This window comes from Cyanistes caeruleus, chromosome 14 (assembly GCF_971803275.1).
Source record: "Cyanistes caeruleus chromosome 14, bCyaCae1.hap1.1, whole genome shotgun sequence".
Taxonomy (NCBI): Eukaryota; Metazoa; Chordata; class Aves; order Passeriformes; family Paridae; genus Cyanistes; species Cyanistes caeruleus.
The window spans coordinates 1,945,700-1,959,604 of record NC_141714.1 but is presented as its reverse complement, the minus strand read 5'-3'; the positions used below and the strand labels follow the sequence as shown (position 1 = coordinate 1,959,604).

General features: G+C 55.9%; 2 protein-coding genes across 5 annotated transcripts in view; one reads left to right on the top strand and one right to left on the bottom strand.

Annotated features, from left to right (window-relative positions):
- ARHGEF9 (Cdc42 guanine nucleotide exchange factor 9) overlaps positions 1–9,712 on the bottom strand; it is a 188,862-nt gene extending 179,150 nt beyond the window's left edge. Inside the window, exons 1-2 of one of the 4 annotated variants that reach the window (XM_023926763.2) lie at positions 8,052–9,712; positions 6,825–6,959 (exon numbers count right to left, since the gene is read on the bottom strand). The gene's annotated coding sequence lies outside the window, so the exon portion shown is untranslated. Of the gene's footprint in view, positions 1–6,824; positions 7,131–8,051 lie in introns of those variants that run through there. The other 3 variants (XM_086850900.1, XM_086850901.1, XM_086850903.1) reach the window with 3 other exon arrangements.
- A 646-nt stretch (positions 9,713–10,358) lies between these two features.
- LOC147650492 (uncharacterized) lies at positions 10,359–13,534 on the top strand. Its single transcript, XM_086851012.1, has 3 exons — positions 10,359–10,395; positions 10,474–10,531; positions 11,138–13,534. Exons 1-3 carry the CDS (start codon positions 10,359–10,361, stop codon positions 12,018–12,020), a joined length of 978 nt encoding a protein of 325 aa, XP_086707138.1. The 3' UTR covers positions 12,021–13,534.
- The last annotated feature ends 371 nt before the right edge of the window (positions 13,535–13,905 follow it).

The window sequence follows — 13,905 nt, the reverse complement described above, 5'->3', positions numbered from 1 at the left end:
TGGAATTATTCCTTTATCGTAACTCACCACAGCTGATCCAGCACTGCCTGGCACAGACTCACGCCACAGCCCTACAAACCTTCCAGAGGAAGGTGTTCCTGCCCAGCCAGGCCTTGGAACAAGATGTTCTTTAAGGTCCCTTCCAACCCAAACCATTCTAGGATTCTGTATTTCTGGTGGGTCTGCTTTATATTCAAGTTTGTTCACTCAAAACAAATGGAAAACCAAGCAGAAGGGGGTTTAACACCCACCCTCATTCCCATTGGAGTATTCAAGGTCTGGCCTTAAAAATTTGCCTTTGCAAGGATGGAAAGAAAATGGTGTGACAAGAGGAACCATCAGCTGAAGGTACCAGGGCTGAGACCTGGGATGGTCCCACAGCTGCAGTCCAGATCCAAACACAGCCTCACATTGTCCCAGCTTTCATCTTAACACAAGCCTTGTCTTCAAGGGCTTTGCCCTCCATTAACCACTTCCATGAGCAACTGAAGAGATAATTCATAGGAAATATCACCCAAAATGAACCACATCCATCTGGCTCTGGAGAGACCCTACACAGACCATACTCAGGCATTCCTTAAATCATTTAAGTAAGTCTAACTCTGAAATTTAACTGAAGGACTGAGGAAAAGTCACCCTGGGAACTGCTGCTCAAACTCCCAGCTCAGAGAAGCAGAGCCCCTGGGAGAAACCAGGTCCCTGCAAAAGGTTCTTACCACTTCTCTAAAACTGGAGCAGCAGCAACAGGAAGAAATTGTTTTGGCAGGACTTGACACCACATAAAGTGAACTCATCAGCCAGTGGTGTGTGCAATCTCCCTGGAAAACACAGGGAGAGCGAGCACAGGGTGCAGAGAGCATCCCCCAGGCTCAGGTGGGCTCCCAGGCCATGCTCAGCATTCCCACACCATGGAGCTACCCTCACCCTGTGGGCATCACCCCCACCCTGTGGGCATCACCCCCACCATGGGCATCACCCACACCATGGAGCCACCCTTACCCTGTGGGCATCACCCACACCATGGAGCCACCCTTACCCTGCTGCCATCACCCACACCATGGAGCTACCCTCACCCTGTGGGCATCACCCACACCATGGAGCCACCCTTACCCTGCTGCCATCACCCACAGTACAGAGCACTCTGAAAATGCCAAGACCACCACCCTGAGCCCTGCTGCTTCTCCCAGCTCTCCCCGTTATCCGTGAGCAGCTGTTCCCAGTGTGCCTGCAGAGGAATGTGGGGTGTGCTGCTCTCCCAGCTCCAGTACACAGTGTGGAAACCCAGTTTATCCAGTTTAGGACGTGCTCTGCACACAGGAACGTTGCCCAGCTCTGTACAGTGCAAGGGAGGGATGGGAAGATGCTAACAGACTCTGGAGGTGCCTGATGGGAAGCAAACCCAGCACCTTGCACAAACACCTGCTGAATTCTCATCCTCCTGCTCCTCCCAAGCTCAGGCAGGACCTGGGTGCCTCCCCTGCCACAGGAGGCCAAGGGTGCCGTGGTGAAGCCCGAGCTCTCCGGCCAGCAGGACGTGTGACCTCCCTGTGCAGGGACAATCCTCACAGCCCTGCTGTTGTTCCCTCGCACAATAGACACTCCTCACAGCCACGAGTGGCACGGGGCAGCTTTAAACTAATTAATGTCTCTCTCAAACAAGCCCTGAGTGTGCTGGAGGCCCCTGGCAGACAATGGCAGCGCAGTGGCAGCAGCCGGTGCCCCGTGCCAGCGGGAGAGCAGCAGCAGATGAGCTGCAGCCACTGCCAGGGTGGCTCGTTCAGCTGAGGGACACAGGCCAGCTGCTGCCAGGCTCCCCATCCCTCTGCCAGGCACGTGGCAGCACGGGCACAGCTTGGGTCCCTTCCCAAGGGCTCAGCCACCCTGCCCCACAAACCCAGCACAGGCGCTCCAGGGGCAGCAAAAGCTCAGGGAAAAGGCCTGGGAAATTCCCAGCTGAATTCTGCAGGAATGTCACACGTGCAGCTTCGCTCTTCACACCTGCCCTGCTTTGGTGCTTCCCCTCTTTTGGGATGGCAGCCAAAAGGGAATGAAAAACCCGAGGAGGGTGCACAGCCATCCCCGCAGAGACCGGACAGCAGAGCTTTGGGATCCTCCTTTGGGAGCCACAACATCCCAGGCAGCCTGGAAGGAGCTGGGGCTCACACAGGTGAGTGAGGAGCAGCTTTTGCAACCCACAGAGCCCAGCCTGGGAAAGGCAGCTATCACTGCCAACCATCTGAGCCACAAAGATGAGTGAAGGGAGAGAGGCAAAGTGACAGCAAACACAGGCACAGCAGCTCACTCCAACGCTCTGATAGGAAACTGAGGCACGGCCAGGTGAACCTTGGCCTGTGGCAGGTGGAAACAGAGCTGCCACATGCTCTGCCTTCCTACAAACACCCTGACATCCAGGCCATGTGTGCTGGTGTCCCAAAGGCAGCACTTGGTGGGTTCTGCAGCCCCCAATGCCTGACTTTACATCCCTCAGGGTGTACCTGGCTACACACGGTGCCCACCACGCACCAGGAGAGGGCTGAGCAGCAAAACGCTGCAACAAAGGGCTGTGCCCTGCCTCATCCTCACTCCAAGGTCTCCTTAACCCCGAGGTTTCCCATGAAAAACCAGAGGGGCGGGTTTGGGCAGAAACTCGGGGATCTGGGCCGAGTGTGAGCTCTGTACAAAAGCAGCTCGGGGCTTTGTGCTCCTCCTGCAGCCCTGGCTACCCCACCACATCCTCTCAGCACAGCCAGACACTGGAGGATGTGAGCAAGCCCGAATCCTGCCCTTGCCCCAAACAATAGGCTCCGCAATAATGGTGCAACCAGAATTTCCTGTGCTGAATTTCCAGCTCCCGGGAGAAAACACCCTGGGAAAGCTCAGCCACGGGAACACAGAGTCAGGGCAGCTCCTCCAGCCTCCTGCCCGTGCTGAGATGTTCCTTTGGCAACAAGGAAAGCACCACAACCGAGCCCAGGCTGGGAAGCAGGGAAAAAACCACACCAGCAGCTTGGAACAGAAGCCATCCAGGCCGGGAATGGCTGTGGATAATCCATTGGCAACATCTGGACCTGGCTTTTCTCTCTCAGAGAAGGCAGCATGGAGCAGGCTGGGGCTTGGGAGGCTCCTGGGAATGTCTCCATCTCTACTGGAAAGGTGGCACAGGTACAGCAAGGACAGAGCTGCTGCTGATGGCACCAGAGGCAGCAGCTGCAGACAAAATGCTCCAGTGCTGGAGCTTCTACCTGGAATGAGGTAGAAACGGCCCCAAACACTGAGAAAAGGCAAGGACAAGCTCCTGCAGCAAAGCAGGAATGGTGGATGATCCCAGGCTGGAGCAGGGGAAGAGTGCAAGGAGTGCCCTGGGAAGGAAGAAGGGGCAGAGCCAAGGAGAGATGAGCTGGCCACTCTCCTTCTCCCTGCACCATCGAGGAGGAGAAGGGGCAGAAACTGGGAGAGAAATCAAGCTTGGGAAGAATAGAGGAGCATCAAGAAGGTGTTTTTAAGATTTGGTTTTATTTCTGCACTCTTTCCCCATCACTCTGGATGTGCAGAGACATCAGCATTCACTGCAGGAGGAAAAAGCTCAAGGAATAGCTGATGGCACCTGAGCCTGGCTTAGGAGTGATCCTGAACAATCAGGATGCTCCAGCAGCTCCATGAGACCTCCTGGAAGGAACACAACTGGCCAAATTCAGTCCCTTCCTGCTGGGTTTAGCACCCAAACTGTAACCCAGCAGCTGGGACATCAAAGAGGGAGCCAGGGAAACACAAACAAGGTTTTCACTCAGTTTCTTCCACAAGCTCCCCTGTTTTGTCTCTGCCTCAAAGAGGGGATGAAGTTCTCACCCACACAGCAGCTCCCACCAGCCCAGGCTGTGTCAGGGCAGGGCTGACCCCAAAGAGCCTCTTAAAATCCCCCCTCACTGCAGCATGGAAATGCTGAAGGGCAGAGAAAGCCAAGCCTTGATCCCAGGGTTAAGGAGGGCTCTGGGTTTGGGATGGGGACAGAAGAGGCGAGGCTGGAAAGCACACACAGCCCGGGACCCCAAACCCAACACACACCCCACACAAAAAACCAAGCCCAGAGCCCCAGCAGAGCTCCTGGAGTGCCACAGCACTGGACTGGTTTTACTGGGGAGGACTGGGTCAGCACAATCCAACAGAGGGAACACCGAGCTGTGGGCTCCACACCCTCGTTCCAGAAAGGAAAAGCAGAGAAACCTCAAGCAAGAACACCAGAGCTCGACCTACAGCAACAACCAACCACTGGGAGAAAACTGGAAAAGGCATTTTTAAATAGTTTCCACGAGGAAAAATAAAAAAAAAAATAAAAATCCAAGGTTACTCCATAGTTTCTTATTTTAACAACTACTTGGAGCCAGCAGGCAGCAGTGGGACCGAGAATTGAGCTCCTTGCACTCAGCCCTAAATGACTCAAAATTCATTTGTTAGTGTTTATTTGCAGGAGAATTTCCCCCAAAACTCCACAGTTCCCTGAGATGCATCGCTGGTGAATTCTCCAGCTGAGCTCACCCTGCCACCAAAATCCTTTGTGATGTTTGCAAAATGCCCCCTCTTCTGGCAAATTCCAACTCGGGTTTCCAGGTTGGACCGTGCAGATGAAGAAAATTCCAATAAATCTGTCATTTCACGGAAAATTAATACTGTGTCCTAATGTCAGCACCAAGCCAGAAATAACCTCCTTCCCACAGCTATTGAGTGTTGGATGCAAGAAAGCCAAATACAACCAATTTTTCATAAAAAACACCCCACAAAAATCAAAGTTGGTGATGTTTATGCCCCAGAACAAGGCTGGCAGGGGGCCACGGGGTAGGAACTTGGCCCATGGAGCTGCTCCCACCCATCCTGAGGCAGAGGAATTTTATTTCATTTTATTGTTATCAGTTTTATTAATAGCTTTATTAAATCAGTTGATATCAGTGCAAAAATGGGAATCACAAATAGTGGCAGGAATAACTGCTCCAAGTGTCACTATAGTAGTGAACTGTGGGGTTTTCAGCTCCTGGACTCAGATCTTTGGGATCCCCCAGACTATTTCTGAGGCTCAGGAAGGTAAATTGAAAAGCAAAGCCATCCTCAAGCTTCACCTGGAAGTGAAGTCCACAAGCTGGAGAGAACAAAACCCCACTGAACAGGATGGCTGAGAGCAAGTGACACTCAGGAGAAGGAGCAGTAACAGTGGGCAGGAGCTTCTGGTGCCTGGGGACCAGGGTGGGAAGAAATAACGTTTAAAACAGGTGTGGGATGGACCAAAAATGGAGCAAAGGACCAGAAATTAACTTGTTGCACCTGTGGCTTTTAGTTCAACCGCAGTTTCCAGATTCATCGTTCCAAAGCAGACCTGCAGCACTCCCAGCTGAGTTCATCAGGAGGCTCCCCCAAGGAGGGGATGAATTTTCCCTCTCCTCAGGATGATGCACCTGCCTCTTCCTCCTCCCCACCAGCACCTTCTTCTCTTGGACCACCCCTTCCCACCTGTGCCAGCGCTGGCACCACCCCGAGCTCCTGGGAGTCCCACCTGGAGCTCTGGGTCAGCTCCTGGTGCAGGAGAGCAAGGCAGAGAGGTCACTGTCACCTCTCTGCAGGACAGAGCCCTCCCTGAGGCCACCTCGGTGTCACACAGGGGGACTCGGGGTGGCTCTGAGTCCGTAACTCCGCTGGACACCACGGATGAGGGGCAGCAGCGTCCCCTCCCCTTGCAATGAAATCAAATTAAATCAATGAAATCAAATGAATTCCAGGAAAACGAGGTGTGACACAGCAGAAATTCAGCACTCCCGTCTGTCCTGCCAGCACTGGAGCACCCAAAGCTTCAGTGCAGGAGCTCCAGCAGAGCATCCACCAGCTCCTCACTGTAACAAACCTAAATCTGGCAATTCCACTCCCCCCAAAGCCAACCAGAGGGGAGGGAGCGGTATTCCATTAATTCCACATTCCATAAATACTGGATTTCAAGAGTGGCAGAGGGTTTGGATGCAGCAGAGCAGGGTTTAATAACCTCCCATCACCCAGGGCAGGGGTGACCCGGGCACAGCCCCCGGGAGCTGCTGCCGGGATCCGGCGGCACTGGGGGAAGGAGCCGTGCCTTGTTTTATAACAAATTCAAGGGAGGAGCAGCCAGGCGATATCAGCCATTAATCCCCGCCTTTTGAAATCGCTCATGAATGTTTTAAGGTGTAAAACGCAGCAAGGTGGAGGTGGGAAGGGGAACCCTCCAGCCAGGCTCTGTAAACACCCGAGTGAGATTTTCTCTCCACCAGCTTCCCCAAAACCACTAAAACCAGTAAGAAGTGAGCGCTCCCAAGCACGGAAACTCCAGAAATGTTCCCCTGGACTCAAAAGCGCCTTGAATCAGCCTGGGCGAGCAATGAACCGGTTCTTTAGGAGCTCACACGGCTGAGCTAACCTAAACCAGGCTCAAAGCACTCAATTTTCTGGTGGAAAATAAACCCAGAGCCGGGCCCGAGGCAGGAACTGCCCCGCTCAGCTTCGAGCTGGTGCTTCCTCAGCAGCTCCAGCACAGCCAGAACACCCCAACAAAGAAAAGATTCCCACGTGATGTTATAGGGGGGAAAAAGGCAGGTTTTGCGAAACTAATCCGAATTTGGCGGCTTTGTGGGCGTTGAGGGGGACAGGAGGGTTTGTCCTGCAGGTACCTGCGCGGGTTTATGGGGTGGGAGCACAAAGAGAAGCGCTGCGGTGTTCGGGTCTCATTAAAGCCGCGGCTCCGGGGGCAGCCCCGGCCGGGCCGGGGGTCCCGGTGCCATCCCCGGTGCCATCCCCGGTGCCACCCCCGCTCTTACCTCGCTCACCGCATGGCCTCGGCTCCGAACACTCACGCGGTCCCGGCAAAAATCAGCGCTGGCGTCAGAAACTTGAAATGTTTTTTAAAAAATAAAAAAAAAAAAAAAAACCGAAATCTTAAAAAAAAAAAAGTTCTAAAACACCGAAAAGGAGAATAAAAAAAAGTTATTAAAAGGTGCGAGCGACTCAAGTCGATGAAGAAAAAAAAAAAAAAAAAAAGGAAATAAATAAATAAAATAAAAGCAGCCGGTGGACGGAGGGGGTGCCCCGCTCCCGCCGCCCTCCCGGCTGCTCCCGGGCGCTCCCCGCCGGCCCCGGCCCGGGAGCCCCGGCAGGGCCGGCGGAGCCCTCAGGGGGCGGCGGCGCGGCCCCCCCCGAGCCGGGCTCGGGCCGTCCCCGGGGCCCGCCCGCGGACAGCGGGGTTCGGGGGGACAGCGGGGCTCGGGGGGACAGCGGGGTTCGGGGGGACAGCGGGGTTCGGGGGGCGGCCGCCGGGGCCCGGCCAGGGCCGCGCTGCCCCGCGCATCCCCCGCAGCCCCGGCCCGTCGGGGCCCGCCCGGCGCCGCCGCCGCTGCTCCGCGAACACGGCACCGACGGCAGCGAGGTACAGCGGCCGCTCCGAGCGCTGCGAGCCGCGGGGATCGCTGAGGGATCGCTGTGGGAGCGCTGAGGGCTCGCTGAGGGAGCGCTGTGGGAGCGCTGAGGGCTCGCTGAGGGCTCGCTGAGGGATCGCTGAGGGATCGCTGAGGGATCGCTGAGGGCTCGCTGAGGGCTCGCTGAGGGCTCGCTGTGGGATCGCAGCGCGCCCGCCCGTCGGGCCCGGCCTCCCCCGCCCGCCCGCCCGGCGCCGCCCCGGCCCGGCCCGGCCGCGCTGTCCCGCCGGAGCCGCTCGGGCTCGGCGATGCCCGCACGCAGCGCTCGGGGGTCGCTGTCCCTGCTGTGTCCCCGCCGTGTCCCCGCCGTGTCCCCGCCCCGCTCCGGCCACGAGAACAATCGGAGGAAGCGCGGCCCGGGCCGTCCCTCGCACCCCCGAGCCGCAGGAGGGGCTCTCGGGGCTCTGTCCCCCGCAGGTGCCCGGCCGCTGCAGCCCCCGAGCCGGCACCAGATCGTCACCGAGCTCCCTTCCGCAGGGACAGGAGGACACCTTGCCTCGGGCACACCCGGAGCGCCCAGCAGCGGCTCTTCCATCGCCACTGAGCAGCCCCCACGGCAGGAATTAACTTCACCTCGATTTTATCCAGGTTTCTGATTCCCGAATGCAGTCGCTATCACAGGCTGTTATCATCTTTCGAGCCTCTCTTGTTCCCTGTCTCTGGGAGGAAGACTCCCCTTTTTTCCCCTGTTGGAGAGGGATTTTTACACAGCCACGAACCCACCTGGGCAATCCCAGCTCGTTTGGGTCTGGGCAGGTGCTTCAAGTCACTCCTGCAAAGCAGAAACACCGGGACAAAGTGCCCTGAGCGCTCCCAGCCCGCTCCCCACTAAACCATGGGGTCAGGAAGGCTGGAAAAGCCCTCCCAGACCATCCATTGCAACCATTCCCCACCACTGCCCCACGTCCCCGAGTGTCACATCCACACGGTTTTTGAACACTGAAAGCTTCAAATGACAAGGCAGAGTTTTCCCACCCTGAGCACGCATCCCCCTCTCCATAAATGCCTGCAAATCCAAGCCTGCTCTCCATCCATGTTCCCACACGAATAGATAGGAGATCACACAAATAAAGGAATTGCTTTGAAGAAAAAAAAAAATTAAAATATTACAGAGAAATGAAATAATTATTTGGACAAGGCTTAGTGGATTTAATTGCTGCTTTTCCATCGGGTGTAATTGGTGTTTTAAGTTGTGTTAACAGTGTTTCCTGTGGAGAGGCAGGTGTGTGCCACAGAACGAGGCTGTTATTAATAGGATAACCACAATTAAGTGTAATTGGGACCGTCATATCAATCACTCCTTGGAGCAGCACAGAGTTTTCCACCTGCTTTTCCCATGGTTTCAGTGATGCATCAAACACAAAGAAAAGACTTGAAATTCACCAGGGGCAGCGAGAAACTCCTTAACTTTCTGTGCCATTGGCCCATTGATGGGGAATTAATCTGAGAGGCAAAATTCCATCCCAGTTCCTCCCAGGACCCAACATCTGATGGAACAGCCTGGTGGGGAGGGCAGTTTGAGGCTGAGGTACCTCCCGAGGAAAGCTCAGCCCTGCTGGTGCCACATTGGGGTCACATCCAGTCCCTTCCCCATCCCAGAAACACCTGGCAGCACAGGGAGCACCCCCAGAGCTGCTGTCCTGGGGACCAGGCACCTGGGGAATGGGGGCTCTGCTCCAGGTAGATAATATATAAAAATATATATTTATATAATATATATATATACAGTTTAATATTCCCACTTGGAACATTAAGCTGTGTCATCTCTTTGAGGGAAGCAGCTAAAAGCTCCCTTTTCCAGGAGAATCTGAGGGGGTCACACAGCTGTGTAAGTTGGGCTTGGAGAAAACCTTCAGATGCATTTAAAAATAAAAGAAAATAAAGAAAAATCACAATAAGCACAAAATCCAGGGGCAGCAACACTGATGTACCCAAAGGCATGAGAGTAACAGTTCACAAGCCCTTTTTTCCCCCTAAACCCCAGCTTTGATGATGTTTCAACCCTGAAATTTTCAGCACAATCCACCAGAGAGGGTCACAGCCCTTGGGGTGCCCCCCCAGCCACCCTCCCTTCCTTCCTCTCCTCTCCCCCAGCAGATGCTTTGCTTCCAGCACCATCCAAGGACATAACCCTGCCCAGGGCCATCCAAACAGACCCCTGAAATATCTCTGAAGCGTGAAAAACACGAGTGATAAGGAATTAGCAGCCTCTTGGAAACCCAAACAAGGCTTCTGCGATGATGGAGGAGTCAGAAAATGTGATTAAATAGGATTAGGAGATGCCCACCCTTCCCTGCTGGGGTGTCTGTGAGGAGCTCAGCCCCACAGAGCTGCAGCTGCCTTGCCCAGGAGAGCTGGGGTTCCTGCAGGGGTTCACATTTACAGCTGGGTCAGGTCAGGAATGGGTTGCAAAACACCCAGGTCAATAAAAATGGGTAATAAGCTTCTCCTGGTAGGTGCCAGGGTGGCAGGGGAGGGACCCACGGTGTCACCCCATCCCACAACCTGCAGGCCCTGCCACTCTCAGCCCTCTCCTTATGTGATGTGTGCACTGAAATCCATGAAAACACAAGGTCACAGGCTCCTTAATCCTCATTTTCACTTCAGACCCCATGACCAGGTGCTACAGGCTCCTTTCCCTGCCCAGAAGGGTTCAGCACTTACAGGCTCCCCATTTATTCCTTAACTTTTACCTTTAATTAGGTCCCAGCAGTTTCTTGTCTCCTTTCATTTTCTATTGCATTTACTTCAAATAGTTCCAGCAGAAACTGGGCCCAGCACCCTCCCACCACAGCTGGGCATCAAACCAGCTCTCCCAGGTGGGCACAGCTGAGTTTTACCTGGCTGGCAGCTGGTGCCATGCTCTGATCCAGGCAGGGAATGCCAGGAGCTCCCTCCAGCCCCCACCACGCCACAGGTGGGGAGAGAAACACCCCCCACCCCACCTAAAATCACCTAAAATCACCTAAAATCACCTAAAATCACCTAAAATCAGGCAATGTCCCACCTGGCTGTTTCCCTGGTGCTCCCTCTGGACAAAGACCTGGAACTTGGTAGGGGAGCCTTGAATTGGGGTGCTCATGGTGTGTGGACTCACAGGAGGCAGGCACGGGTGGCTCAGCCCCACAGCCACTTCCAGAGCCTCCAATTAATTCATTAAGCGGCCCTGGGGCTGGCTGATTGATTTTTGCTCCATTTAACGTTTGATTGGTAGATTATGGGGCACAGAAAAGCTCTGCTCATCACCAAAGCACGCTCATTAGTGCCCCAGTAATGAGGGCTCCTTGTGCTCCTGTCCCCTGCAGCCACCCAGCCTCAGTTCAGGGGTGACTCCTGTCCTCACCCTGGGCTTTGCTCATTCCTTCCCTGCAAGGGGAGATTTTTAGGGAGGGGAAAGAGCCTGGAGAACATTCCTGGCCCAACAGGAGCTCTCTCAGCATCACCCACACCGCCAGAGCCCAGGGTGGCAAAGCACAGCAGGGAACAAACCCGGGGAGGGAAACCTGGGGGAAAGGATGAGCCCCCCAAGGTGAGAGCTGAGCGTGGGGCACATCCCAGGAGATCCTTCCTGCTGCAATTCCTGCCTGGTTTTCCATAACTCAGCAGAGTTTGCAGGATGTGTTTCTTTGTGTCCTCGTTCCTCTGGCCTGGCTTTGCAGGACTCGAGTGCTGCTCCATCTCTGGGTGTTGCTTCCTGTGGTGCACCCACTGCAGGGGTCTCCTTCCATCCCCGAGCATGTCCTCGTCTCCAGCTCCGTCCTTTGGCCCTGGAACACCCAGGAATGCACTGAGGAGGATCTTGTCTTAACAAGAAACCAACTGGCAGAGGAACAAACAACATCAAGAGTTAGCACAGCCCCGAATCCGCCCCACGCTGAGGAGAGAGAGCCCGGGCTCTGCCCCCGACAGGATTTGGGATTTGAGGGAGAAGCTGCTCTGTGCTGGGTGAAGCCTCGAGTTGTGCTTGGGGTCAGAGCCGGGGCTACTGGACAGCATCCTCATCCCCCTGGGACAGCATCATCATCCTCCTCCCCTTGGGACAGCATCCTCATCCCCCTGGGACATCTTCATCCCCTCGGGACAGCATCATCCTCCTCCCCTCGGGACAGCATCCTCCTCCTCATCCTCAGGACAGCATCCTCATCCCCCTGGGACAGCATCATCATCCTCCTCCCTGGGACAGCATCATCCTCCTCCTCCCCTGGGACAGCATCTTCATCTCCCTGGGACAGCATCATCATCCCCGGGAGAGCATCCTCATCCCCAGGACAGCATCCTCCTCCTCCTCCCTGGGACAGCATCCTCCTCATCCCCTCGGGACAGCATCCTCCTCCTCATCCTCAGGACAGCATCCTCATCCCCCTGGGACAGCATCATCATCCTCCTCCCCTCGGGACAGCATCCTCCTCCTCATCCCCAGGACAGCATCCTCATCCCCCTGGGACAGCATCATCATCCTCCTCCCCTCGGGACAGCATCCTCCTCCTCCCGGGACAGCACCATGACCCGGGACAGCGTCCTCCTGGAGAAGGGCAGGAATAGCGGAGCTGGGAAGGGGCTGAGGCGGTTCGGCCGGGGGTGGAGCAGGGCCCAGCCCGTCCCGGGGCTGCAGGAAGGGATTTGCCGGTGTGGGAAGGGCGGCGGGGCTGAGTCACCGAGCAGCGGCCCCGCACAGCCCGGCCTCCTTCTCCAGCCTCCACATCCCGCACGGGACTGCCCCAAATCCACAAGGAAAGGCTCCTTTTTCCCCCTTCACCCCAAGGAACTCCCTGTTTCTGAGCAGCTCCAACACACCTGAGCAGTCCTTTCCCCTCTTGTGTCCCCAGAATTCCCGTTCTTCAGCACTTCCCAACCCGAGCTCTCTCAGAAGCGCCTCCAGGGGAGCGCCAGGGAGCAACCGAGCAGCAATGGGAAAACAAGACAACATTTCCATGTATTAACTTCATTTCCTGCGTTTCCTCTGGCCTGGAGCCTCAGGGGGGGTTATTAATAGCACCGGGAGCTGGGGCTGGGGCTCCGGGATCCCTCAGTGCCCGGGAGGGGATGATCCTGCTGGGATCCACTCCCTGAACCCACAGAGAATCCTCTGGGAGATCCCTCACTGACCCACATCTCCTGCAAAGACCTCTCAGGAAAACAGCAGCGAGGGCAGATCAGGGAAACACCCAAATTCTCCCTTTCCCCAGCCTGGCCTTCTGGGATCGCCTTTTTACCATCGCAAATGGTAAAATCCCATCATTTTACCATTATAATCTGGAATCGCATCCATTTCTCTCTGGGGAGGAGGAAGCTGTGCTCTCCTCTGTTTGCGAATTTGCAGGGCAGAAGGAGCAGAGAGGGGACATCAAAGTGACACGAGGGGACCCAAAGCCTCGCGTGTCCCCCCTCGCTGTCCATCCTTTGCTGTCCTGCCTGAGGACGCGTTTCTGCAGGGACACCCTCCATGCACAGGGGATGGAGTTTGGGGGAGCATCCCCTGAGCCGGGCCGGGGTCTGAGCTCGGAGAGCCCGAGCAGGAGCCCCCAGGGCTCCCCCCAGCCCTGCTGGGCTGCCAAACCATGAACCCAGCTCGGCAGCTCTGCCCCAACCAGTCCCAGCTCGCTGGAGATGGGCACGGGCTCCAAAGGCAGAGCCGGAGCAGCTCCGGGCGGATTTCTGCAGCCTGACTCACACTCAGCCTCTGGAGCAGCGCCGGGACCGGGCAGAGCCCCCGGGACACCCCGGGACACCCCGGGGGGATGGTGGCAGAGCCCTTTCATCTCCAGATCCCCCAGAAACATCCCCAAGGATCCATCTCCTCCTCAGCTGCAGTGGTGCAGCTCCAGCAGGGAAAAGGGGAGAACGGAGGGTCCCAGTGCCCTGCTGGTTTTAAACACGAAATAATTCAATTTATCCAGCCTGCTCTGAAACCGTGGAAAGGATTTTCACCTACTGCTGCCCTGGAGATGCTGCTGGAGGTAAAAACCACAATGCAGAAAAGCCCTAATTTCAAATAAAAGCTTTCAGAGCAGCGGGGAGTCTCCCACCCACCTTGGAAAGTGCCCTCAGCTGCCAAATACCCTCTGCAGGTACCCCTGTACCTCGTGTTTGGGGAGGTTCCTGCCCTGCAGCTTCCAGCCCTGGCTCTCCCCTGAGCAAACTTTCAAACACCACGGTGGCACCACTCCCAGGCAGACCTTGGAAAGGTTTCCTGGAGTCCTGGCAGCTCCTCCTGGAATGGGAAGATGGAGCCACAATCCCCAGGAAAGCCTTGTGGAGGAAGGGAAGTGCTGAGCTGCTCCAGCAGCTCCCTCATCCAGCATCCCTATTTCCATGGATCCAGTGGAGTTTGTTCATCCCATCCCGAGGGATGGAGCTGTGGTGACTGGCACACCCTGAGGCACAAATAACCCCCTTGGGAACACTGGATTCACAATTCCCTGCTCTG